This window comes from Vulpes vulpes, chromosome 3 (genome assembly GCF_048418805.1).
Source record: "Vulpes vulpes isolate BD-2025 chromosome 3, VulVul3, whole genome shotgun sequence".
Classification (NCBI taxonomy): domain Eukaryota; kingdom Metazoa; phylum Chordata; class Mammalia; order Carnivora; family Canidae; genus Vulpes; species Vulpes vulpes.
In genome coordinates, this window is record NC_132782.1 from 90,538,804 (window position 1) to 90,551,940 (window position 13,137).

Consider the following 13,137-nt stretch of genomic DNA (forward strand, 5'->3'; position numbering starts at 1 on the left):
ACTGACATATAGTGGTTTGGGGTTTGTGTGGACCTGGGTCTGGGTGGGGCTCGGTCTCTCTTAGGCTGCCAGTAGGGTGTGGTGCGTCTGTGCTCTTGCCTAGTGCCTGATGGGGTGTTGGGGAGGGGGCAGGGATCTGCATCCAGGGAGCTCCCCAGGTCTTGGGAAGATTCGTCCTTGCCGGCTTTGACACCATGCGCCTCACTTCTTTGCTGGCTGTTGGCTGTGTGGGCTTTTCTATAGGGAGCACACACAGTGTGGCACCTGCTGTTAGAGTGAGAGGAAAGGAGAGAGCACGCAAAGGAACATCATGATTTCTTCTAATAGCTCGTCTTGGAGGTGATTCCCCTTCCCTTTGCTGCAGTCTCTGGGTCAGAAGCGTGTCACAGTGTCTAGCCCCGACACAAGGGTAGGGCTGTCGGGAGGTGGGGACCTTGGGACCACTTTAGAAGCAGCCTGCCACACCCCCGGTGTCTTCTAAAAAATACAGACCCAACGACCTTCCCGCAGCAGTGGAGAGTACATGACAGGTCTTTTCTATAGCACTCAGTCTTATCAGACTTCTGGTAACATCATGAGTTTGAGTAGCATCTCATTGTGGGCTTTTAATAGTTGGATGGTTGTGTATTTAGAGGTAAAATGGACTCGTGATAAAAGACAAAGACCTTAGCTACCCAGATTGGAAGCATTTGGTCAGCATAGGCACCTCTGTGCTGGAGGGCCTGGGGCCTGCTGCTGTCTGCTCGTCCTGCACTGGCCTCCAGAGTGACTTGGCTCTGGATGCAGGTGCCAGCACTCAGAGATGGCACTCCAGCACAGACCACACAGACCCCAAATTCCTTCACCCTCAGCACCCTGCGTGAACTCCAGTCCTCACTCCCCCAGAGCCGCTGGCTCAGCCTTCCCCTGGGGCCCTGTGACCATACTGCCGTTCCACGTGCCCAGGCAGAATGCTTGTATCTATTCTTTCTTACTGTGCTGAAGTACATATAACATGAAGTTGACCACTTGAGCCATTTCTGTGTCCAGTTGAGGGACACCGAGCACATTCCGCTGCTGAGCTGCTATTCCCTCCCCACCCCAATCTCCGGAACATTCCATCCCCGTTGCACAGTGACACCACCTGCTCCCCCAGCCCCGGCCCTGAGGTCTACTCTCTGACTGTGACGACCCCGGAACCTCATGTGCCTGGGGTCCCCACATGCATCCTTTGATCTTTGTGTTTGTCTCTTGATCCTGGCTGCCTCCCCCATCCCCATCCAGTTGTCACTGAGCGCCAACAACTTTGGAATATACCAGAGCTGGCCACGTCCTGGCCCAGGGTCCTCATCCTCCCTCGTCTTCCTCACCGCCTCCATCATGGCTGCTATGAGTGCTGCTGTGGGTCAGTAATTTCCCCTTGGAAGTCCCACTGGGGCTCAGACCTGGAGTCCCACTTCAGTCTCCTGTCTTCCAAACTGAGTAGATGTTCTTTGTCAAGTTGAGGAAACTCCTGTACTCCTGGTTTTCTCAGATTTTTACCATGAATGGATGTCGAATTTTGTCAAGTGCTTTTTCTGCATCAGTTGTTCAGATGATGTGATTTTTTTCCCCCGTTAGCCTATTTACTATGGCCTGTGACACTGAGTGATACTTGAACCTTGAACCAGCCTTTGTGTCCCTGGGATGAGCCCTATGTGGTCCCGGTAGATAGTGGCATTTAGGTGCTGCTGAATTCCGCTGTCAGTATTTTAAGGACTTTTGCATCTAGATTCATGAACACTGATCTCTAGGTCTCTTTCTACTGTCTTTGGTTTTGAAACAGGGTATTTAGTGTCAGTCCTTGTAATGTTTGGTTAAAGTCAGCATTGAAACCCTCCTGGCCTAGAGATTTTTTTCTCAGGGGCTCTTACATTGTGGATTCAGCTTCCTTAGTAGTAGTAACAGTGCTACTGAAATAATCTATTTCATAGGACTTGTTGATGGTGGAAGTTCATGCTTTTGGAATATTTGCTCTACTTCCTGTTTTTTTTTTAGTTTTAAATGTGGTAAGCAGTTGTTTTAGGCATTGCACTTGGTATTCCAGCATGGAGACCATCTGGTCCTATCTCTGCACCCGTGTGTCTGCTGCTGTTCTCACTCTGTACCCGGCCGTCTTCTGCTACCTCCTGGTCACTGCTCTTCGGAAATCCTTCATGGGCATTTCTACTGCCTCCCAGAAGCCTGTGTTGGTTGCTGCAGCACACCACCTCAGTTCCCACCCCAGGCTGGCTCCCTGGGCAAGTTTGCGCTCGTCAGCACCAAGAGCGTCTGTTCTCTAGCCTACCATAAATACAGTGTGTGCACACATGCATGTATGTGCGCGCATGTGCACTTGGAGGGGTGGGTTGAAGGTGATATGGGGACTCGGGGTGCTGGTGTGTCAAGTGGCAGTTCTAGCACAGCCCCTTGGGGCCTTAGCTCAGTGCAGGCCTTGTGGGGTGACAGGTGACCACAGGACATCGGTGGCTTTTTCATGCAACTCCCCTCCCCTATTTCTTGCTTTCTTACAGAAACTTATTTGGATGTCCCCCGTACCTTCAGATTTCCCTTGTTTTTAAGGTGTAAAACATGACTTGGGTCGCCTGATCTAGTTGTGTCCACTGTTGTTGGGACAGGTTGATGAGGCTGCCTGACGGATTTGGGTGTCGCCCTGGGACTGGGTCTTCGAGTCCAGGGGACAGACTGCGGTCCCTCTGGGGCAGTTCTGTGTGGTAACTTGGAGGTCAAGAACCCTCTACCTTTTTGCACTCTTCAGAGAACTTGGGACTCTGCAATGGCTTACTCAGATTTTATTCATTTGGGTTATTTCCTTGGATTTTCTTCGTTTGGGGTTATTACATTTTTGAGTCCATGAAGGAAAGGCTGTGTTGTTTGCTGAAGACAGAGTGTCCTGGGCAAGTCTGTGTCTCCCACAGGTGATGTGTACCTCCTTTCCTGCTGGGCAGGAGTTTCTGTGACCTCCTGGGAGAGCCTGGTCTCTTGGGGGAGGGTGACTGGGAGAGGCATACCAAGGTGCTGAGAGCACCACCGAGGTCTTCTTTCCTCTGCATAGCATGTGCTTCCTGCAGAGCCCTGTTTTTCGTGCTGTGGGGTCTCGTCCAGCCCCTTCCTTTTGGAGCTCAGGCTCCAGAGAAGTGGGGCCAGGGGCAGGAGGTTGGTGAGCATGTTAGGGGCTGTCCAGGCAGGGGCAGGAGGAGGGAAAAAGATGCAGGAACTTGTACGGGACCTCCTATCAGTTGATGTCTGCATTCAGCAGAACCACCCCCCTGGGAGAGACTAGGGGATGTTGCTTTTTCTGATAACAACTGGCATCTTTCCAGGACTCCCTACACTGATTTCTTGTGATAAGTTTTAGACTGATTCCACCCTGGGATAAAGGCCTAGAATTACAGTCAGGTTTGGTGCACTTTTGTTTTGTGTTCCTTTGGCTTTTAAATCCTTTGTTCCCAGACGAGAACCCCCGCCCACTGGACAATGGCAAAAATGAGATTAATTCACAGCTGCCAGCACTTTTCTGCCCACAGAGAACTGGGTGTGGAGGTGAAGCTTGCGGCAGTGCATGTGCTCTCTGGCCCGCATGGTGAGCGCGCAGGCTCAGGGACCGTCCATCCGGGAGGGCAGGAGCTTTGAACAGGGCTGTGCCATGCCTGCCTCGTGTTCCTGGAAGTAGGTACTGTGTCTGTCTCGCCTGGGTGGGTCCCTGTGCAGCTGTCCCACTGTCCTGGACAGGGCCACCCCACTTATCTGGGGTTCTTCTAGCTTTAGCAAGGGCTTGCTGACTGACGATGGCCACACTGCCCTGTAGATTGTCCTGTGGGTGGATGGGGGTGTCAGAAGGGCACTCGGGAGAGGCTGGGACCTAGTGGGGTTTTGATCAATGACACTGCCTTCCTCCCTCTTCCCCTTCCAGTTTCTGGTGATTGCTGGGCTGGATGACTGCCGGTCCCCCATCTGGCAGAAGCTGGGAAGGCCAAGTGCTCACCTATTCACAGCCAGGCCTCGGCGTCAGTAATAGGCTCTGGCAAGGTGCTCTGCTGATGAGTCATGTGAAGAAGCTCAGGCTTCTCTTCCCTGACTCAGGCATTGAGCACCAGTGCAGATATGGAGCAGGGACCTCACCTGCCCTGAGAAGAGAGATGGGAATGCGACGGGTGTCATGCACCTTGAGGCTCCCAGTGCCTAGGAGGGGCTCTGTCCCAAACAGAAAATGTGCCTGGTGCAGACATGGATAAGAGGAGGTGCAGTAAGGAATGTCTCACTTCTTTCTCTGAGTCTCAGGCCTTAGCAGGTGTCCATGCTTCATCCCTCCTGTGTGGTGACGAAACCCCATCGGTCGATGATTAGACCATTGAGTTGTTTTTACCCATTGGCTAGTGTAGATGCTGCTGCTGTGAATATTGATGTACGAGTTTTTGTTTGAATACCTGTTTCAATCTGGGTTGACATTCAGGTAGGGGGATAGACATTCCACACATTTTGTCCTATTTGCTTTGACGTTTGTGTGCATGCTTGTCCACAGGCTGCACCTTTGGACGTCCCCCAGCCATAAATACTGAAATATGTGCTTCTTCAGAAGAAGAGCATTATCTCACGGACCATGGGGCAGTTCTCAGCAGCAGGTGATATTCCTCCTGTCCCGGGGCCCATAAAAATACCCCTGCAGCATTTTCTTCTAGCAAAATGTTCTGCTGAGTGGCACATGCTGCATTTAGTTGCTTTATCGCTTGGCCCTCTGTTAATGTGGGACAGTCCCTCTGGTTTTCTTTGTCTCTGTGACATTACATTTTGGATCGTGACCCTGTCTCCATTTTGGATTTTCTAATACTTCTTTCTGACTGGGTTGAGGTCACTACTCTAGATGTGGACGTGGTGGGCTCTTCATTGGCACTCAGTTTAAGGCTGTCCCATCTCTGTGATATGGTGCCTGTCTCTCTCACATGAAAGCAGGCCGAGTGTGGACACACGATGTCCTGCTCCTGCAGACATGCTGGGTTTAGCCAGGCTTCGCTGGCATCTCCACTGGTGGCCTCCACTCTCAGGTATGCAAAGTTCACTCAACCCTCTCTTGTGTGTGACTACACTGTGCTTGTTTATTGCACTGTTTGTTTTATCTCTGTTGTGTTTACTTGTCTGTATACCAGAATGGATGCATGGATTCTTACCTCTCAGCAGTCTGTTATTGTCTTGATGCTCAAAGAGCCCCAGATTTTGGGTAGGCCCCGTGTTCTTCTCATGTGACCCTGTCATTCTCTTGAAGTTCTTCCTTCTGGTGGAACACCATGTGCCAGGGCTCACCTTGTACTCCTGGCCTACCTGCATTGGCTGTTGCTCTGAGGAGCCTGCTTTCTTCTCAGGGGGTTGGTCTGGGCGCCAATGGGCCCACAGCCACTCAGGCCCCTACTCCCCTTTTAGCAGATGGAGCCAGGGAACAAACGATCACATGTGTGCACATGCACATACACGGCCTATGCGCTGTCCTGCATGTATTCTCAGTTTAGAGATCTCGGGGTTCACTGGACACCCTCAATTCCATCAGCCCTGGGGCCTTCCCTGCTTGCCTCCTCCCTTTCTTATTGCATCTCCCACCATCCAGTTGAGTATAAGTCTCGGTTCATTGATGAATGCTGATTCAGAATGCATTTAAAAATTTCAGGACTGCTTCACTCATACCACCTGCAAAGACGAGGGGATGCATATCATTGAGGCTATAATGACCTGAAGGCCTCCACCCCTCCAAGGAGGATGTGGGGTCTGAGAAGTGCCACCCTCATAATCAAGTTAATTATTAAGCACAAAGAAAATTATGAAGTCATATTCGGTGCTAGCACCAGTGGTTTCTGTGTGCTTACAGCTCTAGTTTTGAGCTCTTGGTGGGGTTACAGAGCATCAGTGCCCAGGAGAGCCAGGTTACCAGGAAACAGCAAGGCAACCAAGTGCCTTGATTTTATCTTGTGGCTTTCCTGACAAAATAATTAAATCAGCCTCCGCTCGCAGGCAAATGCTGAGAAGGGTCTGCATTTGAATGGGCCGGGCAGCTTGTGCACACTGGCTCCATCCATCTCTCAGACATGGGCTCTGGGGTCTCAGGCTCAGTAAGAAATCCTTTTTGTCAAGTCAGGACCTCTACCTTATACTTGCCCTTCTAGCAACCATCCAGTGGACCCTTGGAGCAGTTCTGCTGCCGGTTTACACATCAGGAGATGGGGTTTCAGAGGTTCAAGGTAATGAACTATGTCCGGCCTCATTGGACGGTGCCTCGGGCAAGCACTAGCTGTAAAAGGCCTGGTGGTAAGGTCATTCAGGAGCAGGAGATGGCTAATGAACACAGGGCTGACCTTTTCAAGCCCTCTTGGAGGGCTGCCTGTGGGTAGGAGGTCCATGCCCTTGACCAGTGCTTTGAGGCTTTGGTTAGACACAGTTCCTGCCCGGACATCTTTGGAGGGGCTCTTCATTCCTCTCCTTCCTGCCCAGAACATCTTGTCTGGTGCACCTTTGGAAAGGGATCAAGCCTGTGACCCTGGTTGACCTCTTGATTCCTGAGTGCTGTAGAGGAAGGAATGTGGGCTTTGGAGACATGGGCTGTAGGTCAGTTCCTGCCTACATCACTAACCATTTAAGATTTCAAGTGGTTCAGGACTCTGAGTAACAGGACAGTGCGCATCTCATGGGTTTATTGGAAGGATCAGAGAGTAGGCCAGATTCCCTGATGGACTGTCTCCCCACTCTTCCTCAAGAGCTACAGCTGAACAGCCTGGGTGTGCAGTCTTCACATGCTTCCCTGCTACTGCTTTTCACACTGGGAACGGTACACATATTTGATGAACCCTTGCATATAGTCAGACACTCGAGGCTGGGGCGCCAATTGGTGCGTCTGATCTGCAACTTGGAGTTGTCAGCACTGAGGTCAAAGGGGACTTGGTAAGGAGCAGGGTTTGCAGGCCAGGTACTTGGGTGTGGCATCTTTGACTGAGTCCTGGGCTGGGGCAGAGCCTGTCCTGAGAAGCTGTTTCAGGGAGGTGTGGGGGGGCCCCGAGCATGTGTGAGAGAAAGCATCTTAGAACCTCTCTCAGCTTTTATAAGATGAGGTGCGTCAGCACGGTGTCTGCACCCTTCATAGACTTGTGACTTTTGGAGGTTCTGGAGAGACAGAGGGTAGAGGGAGGACTCTTCCTTGGAAGTTGCTCTGGATCTAAACCACCCACTTTCCCTCACCTCAGCTGCAGGGTGGGTGTCCTATGACAGCACCTCGGGCGAGCTCATGGAACATCACATCACTACTCACCCTGTAGTGATGTTCCCACACAGCAGACCTGCTAGTGCATGGGAACCATCCTCAGCGGTCATTGGTTTTCCTGTCCTGCAGTTGGAATGTTTATTTAGAAAGTGAATCTGAAGTGGAACTTGCATGTTGGAGATGGCATTTCTCTAAGGTCACAGTGGGTTAGTGCCAATATTTACTTGTGACAGACCTCTTTCTTAGAGATCTGCACCTGAAAAACCATTGAAACTACAAATGGCAGGACCCCTGCATGGCTCAGCAATTGAGTAGTCTGCCTTTGACTCAGGGCGTGATCCCGGGGTCTGGGATCGAGTCCCACATCAGGCTCCTGTGGAGGGCCTACTTCTTCCTCTGCCTGTGTCTCTGCCCGCCTCCCTGTCTCTCATGAATAAATAAAATCTTAAAAAAAAAAAAACTACAAATGGCTCATTTCCCTATCACCTAAACATCATTTCGCTTCTCCCTTGGGGAGCCTTGCCTGTGTGAAGATCCTTGAGGATCTTCTGGGGAGGTGGGCCCCTGAGTGGAGTATATGGGGCAGGGGGAATGGGGTTCACTTTGATCCCACCTCAGACCACATTGGAGGACAGGGACCACCTCTGCCCCCCAACTGCCTCATGAGCACTCTGCTTCTGCAGGCACTGTGCCTGATGCTGATAGTGCAGAGCCTTCTAGAAGAGCCAGAGCGTGTGGTGCACTTACGGTATTGTTTGTGTTGGCACCCAGAGCTTGTGCAGCAGAATGTCAGACATCTTGGAGATGCCAGGTGTATGTGGGTGACTGGATTTAGATATTGGCCCTGTGAGGGAGCTCTGGCTGGATGGTGAGCCTGGTGGTGCCAGGGGTGTGGGTTTTCCTTGTGAGGAAAGACCAGTTCTGCTGCTGAGGCTTGGAGACCCTTGCCCAGCTGCCCCACCACCCACAGCAGACAACTCAGAATTGAGAATCAGGATGTGACTATGCTTTATTAAGAAAGGCTGGACATTCCTAGCAATTGTTAGTTTTTCATTTATACATTTTAAGGAGAACTGTTTACATTGCCATCATCTTCGTCCCCATTGTTATTCTCAGAGGCCAACTTTGTATCACACATGCTGGTTCCCCATCCTATACTCCTGTGGTATCATTCCCTCATGGCATAGGTGCAGAGATGCATCTGGTGGGAGAAGAGCCTTCTGGCTAAAGCAGCCCAAGTGCTCAGGGTCACGCAGCCACGGAGGGCGAGGGGCCACTCTGAAGGGTGTGGGTGGGAGAAATGCTTTCCCTTTCCTAACTTGAGTGTACTTGTTAGTACGCACAGTAAACCATAACCCACAGATGTGGAGAATGGATCACAGTAACCAGGTCAGATCTGCTGAGTGTGTTGTCTCCAGACTTCATTTTTTCTGAGGATGGCAGATTTATGGCAGATCAACCTTAAAACTAAGATCTTTCCTCCAAAATGACCCCTTCATTTTGCTTTCATTGGCCAACATGAGAAATGTCCTTTGCTGTGGGATGGTGTATGCAGAGTGGAGTGTAAGCTCACGCTGGTTCCCCCATGCCCCGCAGCCATGAGTGTGGGTGGGGAGCTCCAGGACTTTGCGCAAGGCCCAAAGTCAAGGTTGCTTGCAGCAAGGGCTCCTTAGATCCCAGGTGTGTCTGCAGCTGGGGCATGGGCAGTCTGGCATGTTCTCACCAGGCTCAGAGCATAGTGTGGACCGGCTAGTCCTCCTGCCTTGCCTTGGGAGTGACACAGTGCTTGGTCTATGCCAGTACAGCTTGGCCGCCTCTACACTGCACTACTGAACCTCACATCTGACTGTTCAGTACTGTCTGGAATGACTGCCTTCAGGGCAGCATGACAAAAGCGGTTCAGAGCTGACATGTTGGTTTTCTGCTCAATGTACAGTCTCAGTTTGTCCCTAAAGGTCTCCCCCAGAAAGCTGTAGATGAGGGGGTTCAGGCAGCTGTTGGAGAAAGCCGCCAGGTTGACAATGTGGCCAGTGAGGGGGTAGGCATGGCGGAAAGACTGTTTGCAGGGAGCATCTCCTGGCTGCGTGCGCTGCAGGAGGTGAACACTGATGAAGACATTCTCCGGCAACCAGCAGATGAAGAAGACAAGGACAACCGCAAAGATCATGCGGAGGGCTTTCTGCCTCCTGGGGCGCAAGCCTCGGTGCTTGTGAGCCTTGATGAGGACCCGGACGATAAGGGAGTAACACAGGCCAATGATGGCGAAGGGGATGATGAAACCCAGGGTAACCTCGAGCCACTGGATCTCCTTGACATCTGCAAAGCAGAAGCAGACCTCCTCCGTGTGCTGCAGGTGTACCGCAGTGAAGGGCACCAGCGTGGCAGAGACAGAAGCCATCCAGATGAGGCCACAGCTCAGCCTGGCATGGTGCTTGGTGCGGAACAGGCTGGAACGCATGGCCTTGGCCAGGGCGATGTAGCGATCAAAGCTCATCCATGTGAGGAAGAAAATGCTGCTGTACATGTTGATCTGCAGGAAGAGGGACATGAAGGTGCATAGCACGGTGATGTCGTAGTACTGCTCGTCCAAGTTAAACACCTCAATTAGGGAGTCGGCCACCAGGATGAGGTCGGCTGCCGCCAGGTTGATGAAGTACAGGTCTGGGATTGTCATCTTTTCCCGGAAGCTGATGTTCACCACCAGTATTAGGATGTTCCCCACGAAGCCGATGGGGAAGAGGAAGATGGTGTAGAGGCAGGAGAGGAAAAGCCCAATCACGTACTGCTGGTGCTCAGAGAGCTCACCTGTCTGGTTTGCCAGGATGGCGCCAGTGAGTGTGTGGGACAAGTTGAGCTCTGGGGAGGTGCTGTTAGAGGCGCCTGGGCGCGTCTCCATGCCAAAGACAGGCACTGGGGACGTCACATCCATAGCCCCAGGTGCACAGCTTTCAGGATTTGCCACACAGCTCATGGAAGTCTGACTTCCACAATAAAACCACCTCTAGAAAGTAAAACTGTGCTCTTTGAAGTGAGCCAGACGTTAGTAAGATGGGAACTCATCACAAGCATCATTGGTAGCAGTGTGGGTTTGCTCTGTAGAAAGCTCAGCAGATGGGGAAGGTCATCCATGTCCGGGCTGCAGGTGGTACCTTGACTGGGCGTAGGCTGTGACATCCACCACAGTGTTGGCTGCAATGTCCAGTGCCCACTGGCTGGCCCTCACTACCTGCGCACCTGAGGGAAGCATACAGAAGATGAGTAAGTCTTTAAGGCCTTCTGATGAGGACAGTCGGTATGGCGGGTGGCCACAGGGTTACAGCAGGCTCGTGAATGCAAAGGACAGGTTGGGACTTGAGATCCTAGCATCATGAGGAGATGGTTGTCGCTGAACTGAGGGAAAAGAGTTCAGAGTAGAAAATGCCCAGTTTTCTGTTTGCAGGGCTCCGGGGCTGCTTGGTCTGACTGGAGCCCGGACGGTGAGTCATCCTAATGCGCGGTGGACGCCTGTGTTTTAAAATAGTTGAATAGCATGCTTATGAAGTAACGTGGCTGTTGGGTATGGAAATCTCAGGAAAAGTACTATTTGCCAGCAGAGGAAATAAAATTTATTTCAGCAGCTGTTGGAAAGAGAACTAAGATGAAGGGAAAAACCCAGCTTCTCTGAAGATCATGGGCCCAGAATGCTCTGTGGAAACTGGAGTAGAGTCTCTTACAATAAAATTGATAAAGGAAATCTAGGGTTTTGTGTTTTTTTGTGTGTGTTTTTTGTGGGGCTTTTTTGTTTGTTTTTGTTTTTTTTGTTTTTGCTAACCTAAGCTTGGGTGCCCCAAATAAGACTTTTTTCATGATATGAAATGAAAGAAAAGGTGATAAAAATGGTACTTGCTTTAGGAAATAATATTTATCTGGTGTTTTCATAAATTGTTATAAAATTGAATATGTTTTTGTAATGTTGTTTGTAACCTAGAAGCTGGGTAAAACAAAAAAATAAAACCTAAGCAAAGTCCTTTAGACCTTTGCTGCTGACAGGTTTGCGTACGGGGCCATCCATAACAACCTGGCTTGTCCGCAGTCTTCACACGCGGGCAGCAGCTGTGGTGTTTGGGCCATCACCACTGTGGAGGGGTGCTCTTGGCATCGATGGTGGGGGCCTGACACAGAGAATGAGAAACCCCAAGGAAGCTGAACTGGCACATTTAAATGGACTTGAACTGTTTTTCTTTTGAGAGCTCTTGTTTTACCCTGTGAGATCATTAGGAGTCATTTTTGAACTGTTGCCAAAGCAGACTAGACATTTATTGAACTACTGCTTAAAAAAAAAAAAAGAAAGAAAAGCAGAAAAACGGCCTTAAATCACAGCCTTGGGGTCAGTTATTACTTAAAAAGTATTCCGTAAGCTTTGCTTAGCTGAGGTTGATAAGTTTATTAGTTATTTTACATTTTTTTGTTCATCTTTAGTAGATTATACCAGTTTCAACCACATAAATGTCATTGTTCTCAGATACTATCTGAAATGCTTAAAGCCCCTCTGTTTTTAATTTCTTGTAAGAAGTGCTCCGAGTGCTTGTTTTGCTCTCTAAATGTGGAAATGCAGGGCCGTTTTCAACTGATTTCAGAGGAAGGTTTAAAGGTGAGGGAGCTGGCCGCACACACTTGTCCTCGTCCCATGCTTGTCAAAATAGGCTGTGGGAAGAGTTTTGAAGCGAGTCCTCCCCTTCTTTCCCATGTATGTGAGTTTTTTGATCCTTGACAACACTGTTATTTTCATAGTGGCCTAGAACAGAGACAGGAACTAGTGTGGATTTACTGCTGCCACAGTACCCTTGTGAGAGTGGAGCATGAATATATAAAGATGAGCATTAAATAGTTTGGTATTGTTTGTTTCACATTTCCACTGCATGTCCAGTTCTAGAAAACTAAAACCACATTTTGTGAAATCTATTGGGTGTGTATCTTTGTGTAGGAAGACTAGCCCTCCCAGACGTGTGGCTTTCGTGAGCGTTTTCATTGAGTGACTAAAGCATGGTACTATAGACAAGCCATCTCATTGTCCTAATGTGAGACAGCCCCTTGCTTGAAGGAAATACAATAGAATACAGGATGTTATTTTCGGCATGCATTTAGAAAGAACTTTTGTGCAAAGCCTCCCCTACTATAGTCCCACTGAGATTGTTAGAGCCAAGTCTGGGTTCTTATGTGGAGGAGAGGCTATGTAACTTCAGTGCCCCTGTCAGCTGAGGGTGGCCTGTGAATCCACACCTGCATCCAGCTGGAAGCATCATATGCTGCACCTTACGTGAGACCAGCTGGCCAGGTCTACCTGGTGGTCTCCATGGCAACACTGACCCCAACATAGAACCAGGAACCCAGGATTGAGACTCACCTGCACCGCAGCCGGCCACCCCAGCTCGGGCCGATTCTGAGCAGACCCTTCTCTGTCCTTTGGAGGGCTTGTCAGCCAGCGTCGGCAAATGTACTCATGGGAGGCTGCAGGCACGGCTGAAACTCTCTGGGTACTGGTGATTCTGGACTTGGTTCCACCCGTCGAAGAACGCTGGAGCGGTGGTCCTGGAAGGGGAGACTTGGTGCACGATGCTGACCTGCCACGGTGCCTGTCATCGCTCCGTCATTGCTCGGGATACCAAGACACTGCAGGCTTTATAGGCTTCATAGGCTTCCCAGGGCCGCCCATTGTGCTCTGCACTGGACGGCCTCCTCAGAAGGCCAGCATTAACCATTTTTTTGCTGGCCTTTTTTCTCCCACACTGTGGCAGTGAGCTCAGTCCCACTACATATTTTTATGGAAGTTTCCAGATTTAATTGCTTTTCTTCACACACTGACACAATTTTTTTTAAGTCTGAAAGCATTATAAGTAGGTCTT

General features: G+C 50.3%; 2 protein-coding genes across 10 annotated transcripts in view; one reads left to right on the forward strand and one right to left on the reverse strand.

Moving 5' to 3' along the window:
• CHLSN (cholesin) overlaps positions 1-13,137 on the forward strand; it is a 145,159-nt gene that overhangs the window by 34,947 nt on the left and 97,075 nt on the right. The gene's annotated exons all lie outside the window — the stretch shown is intronic.
• Positions 8,247-12,960, reverse strand: GPER1 (G protein-coupled estrogen receptor 1). 3 transcript variants are annotated; one of them, XM_026011278.2, is made up of 2 exons: positions 12,639-12,960; positions 8,247-10,489 (listed from the first exon to the last, which is right to left on the reverse strand). In XM_026011278.2, the coding sequence occupies exon 2, from the start codon at positions 10,224-10,226 to the stop codon at positions 9,072-9,074; it is 1,155 nt and encodes a 384-aa protein (XP_025867063.1). In that variant the 5' UTR covers positions 10,227-10,489; positions 12,639-12,960; the 3' UTR covers positions 8,247-9,071. The 3 variants fall into 3 exon arrangements, with proteins under 3 accessions (XP_025867063.1, XP_025867061.1, XP_025867062.1); XM_026011276.2 differs by having other exon boundaries at positions 8,247-12,029; XM_026011277.2 differs by having other exon boundaries at positions 8,247-10,759; positions 12,639-12,890.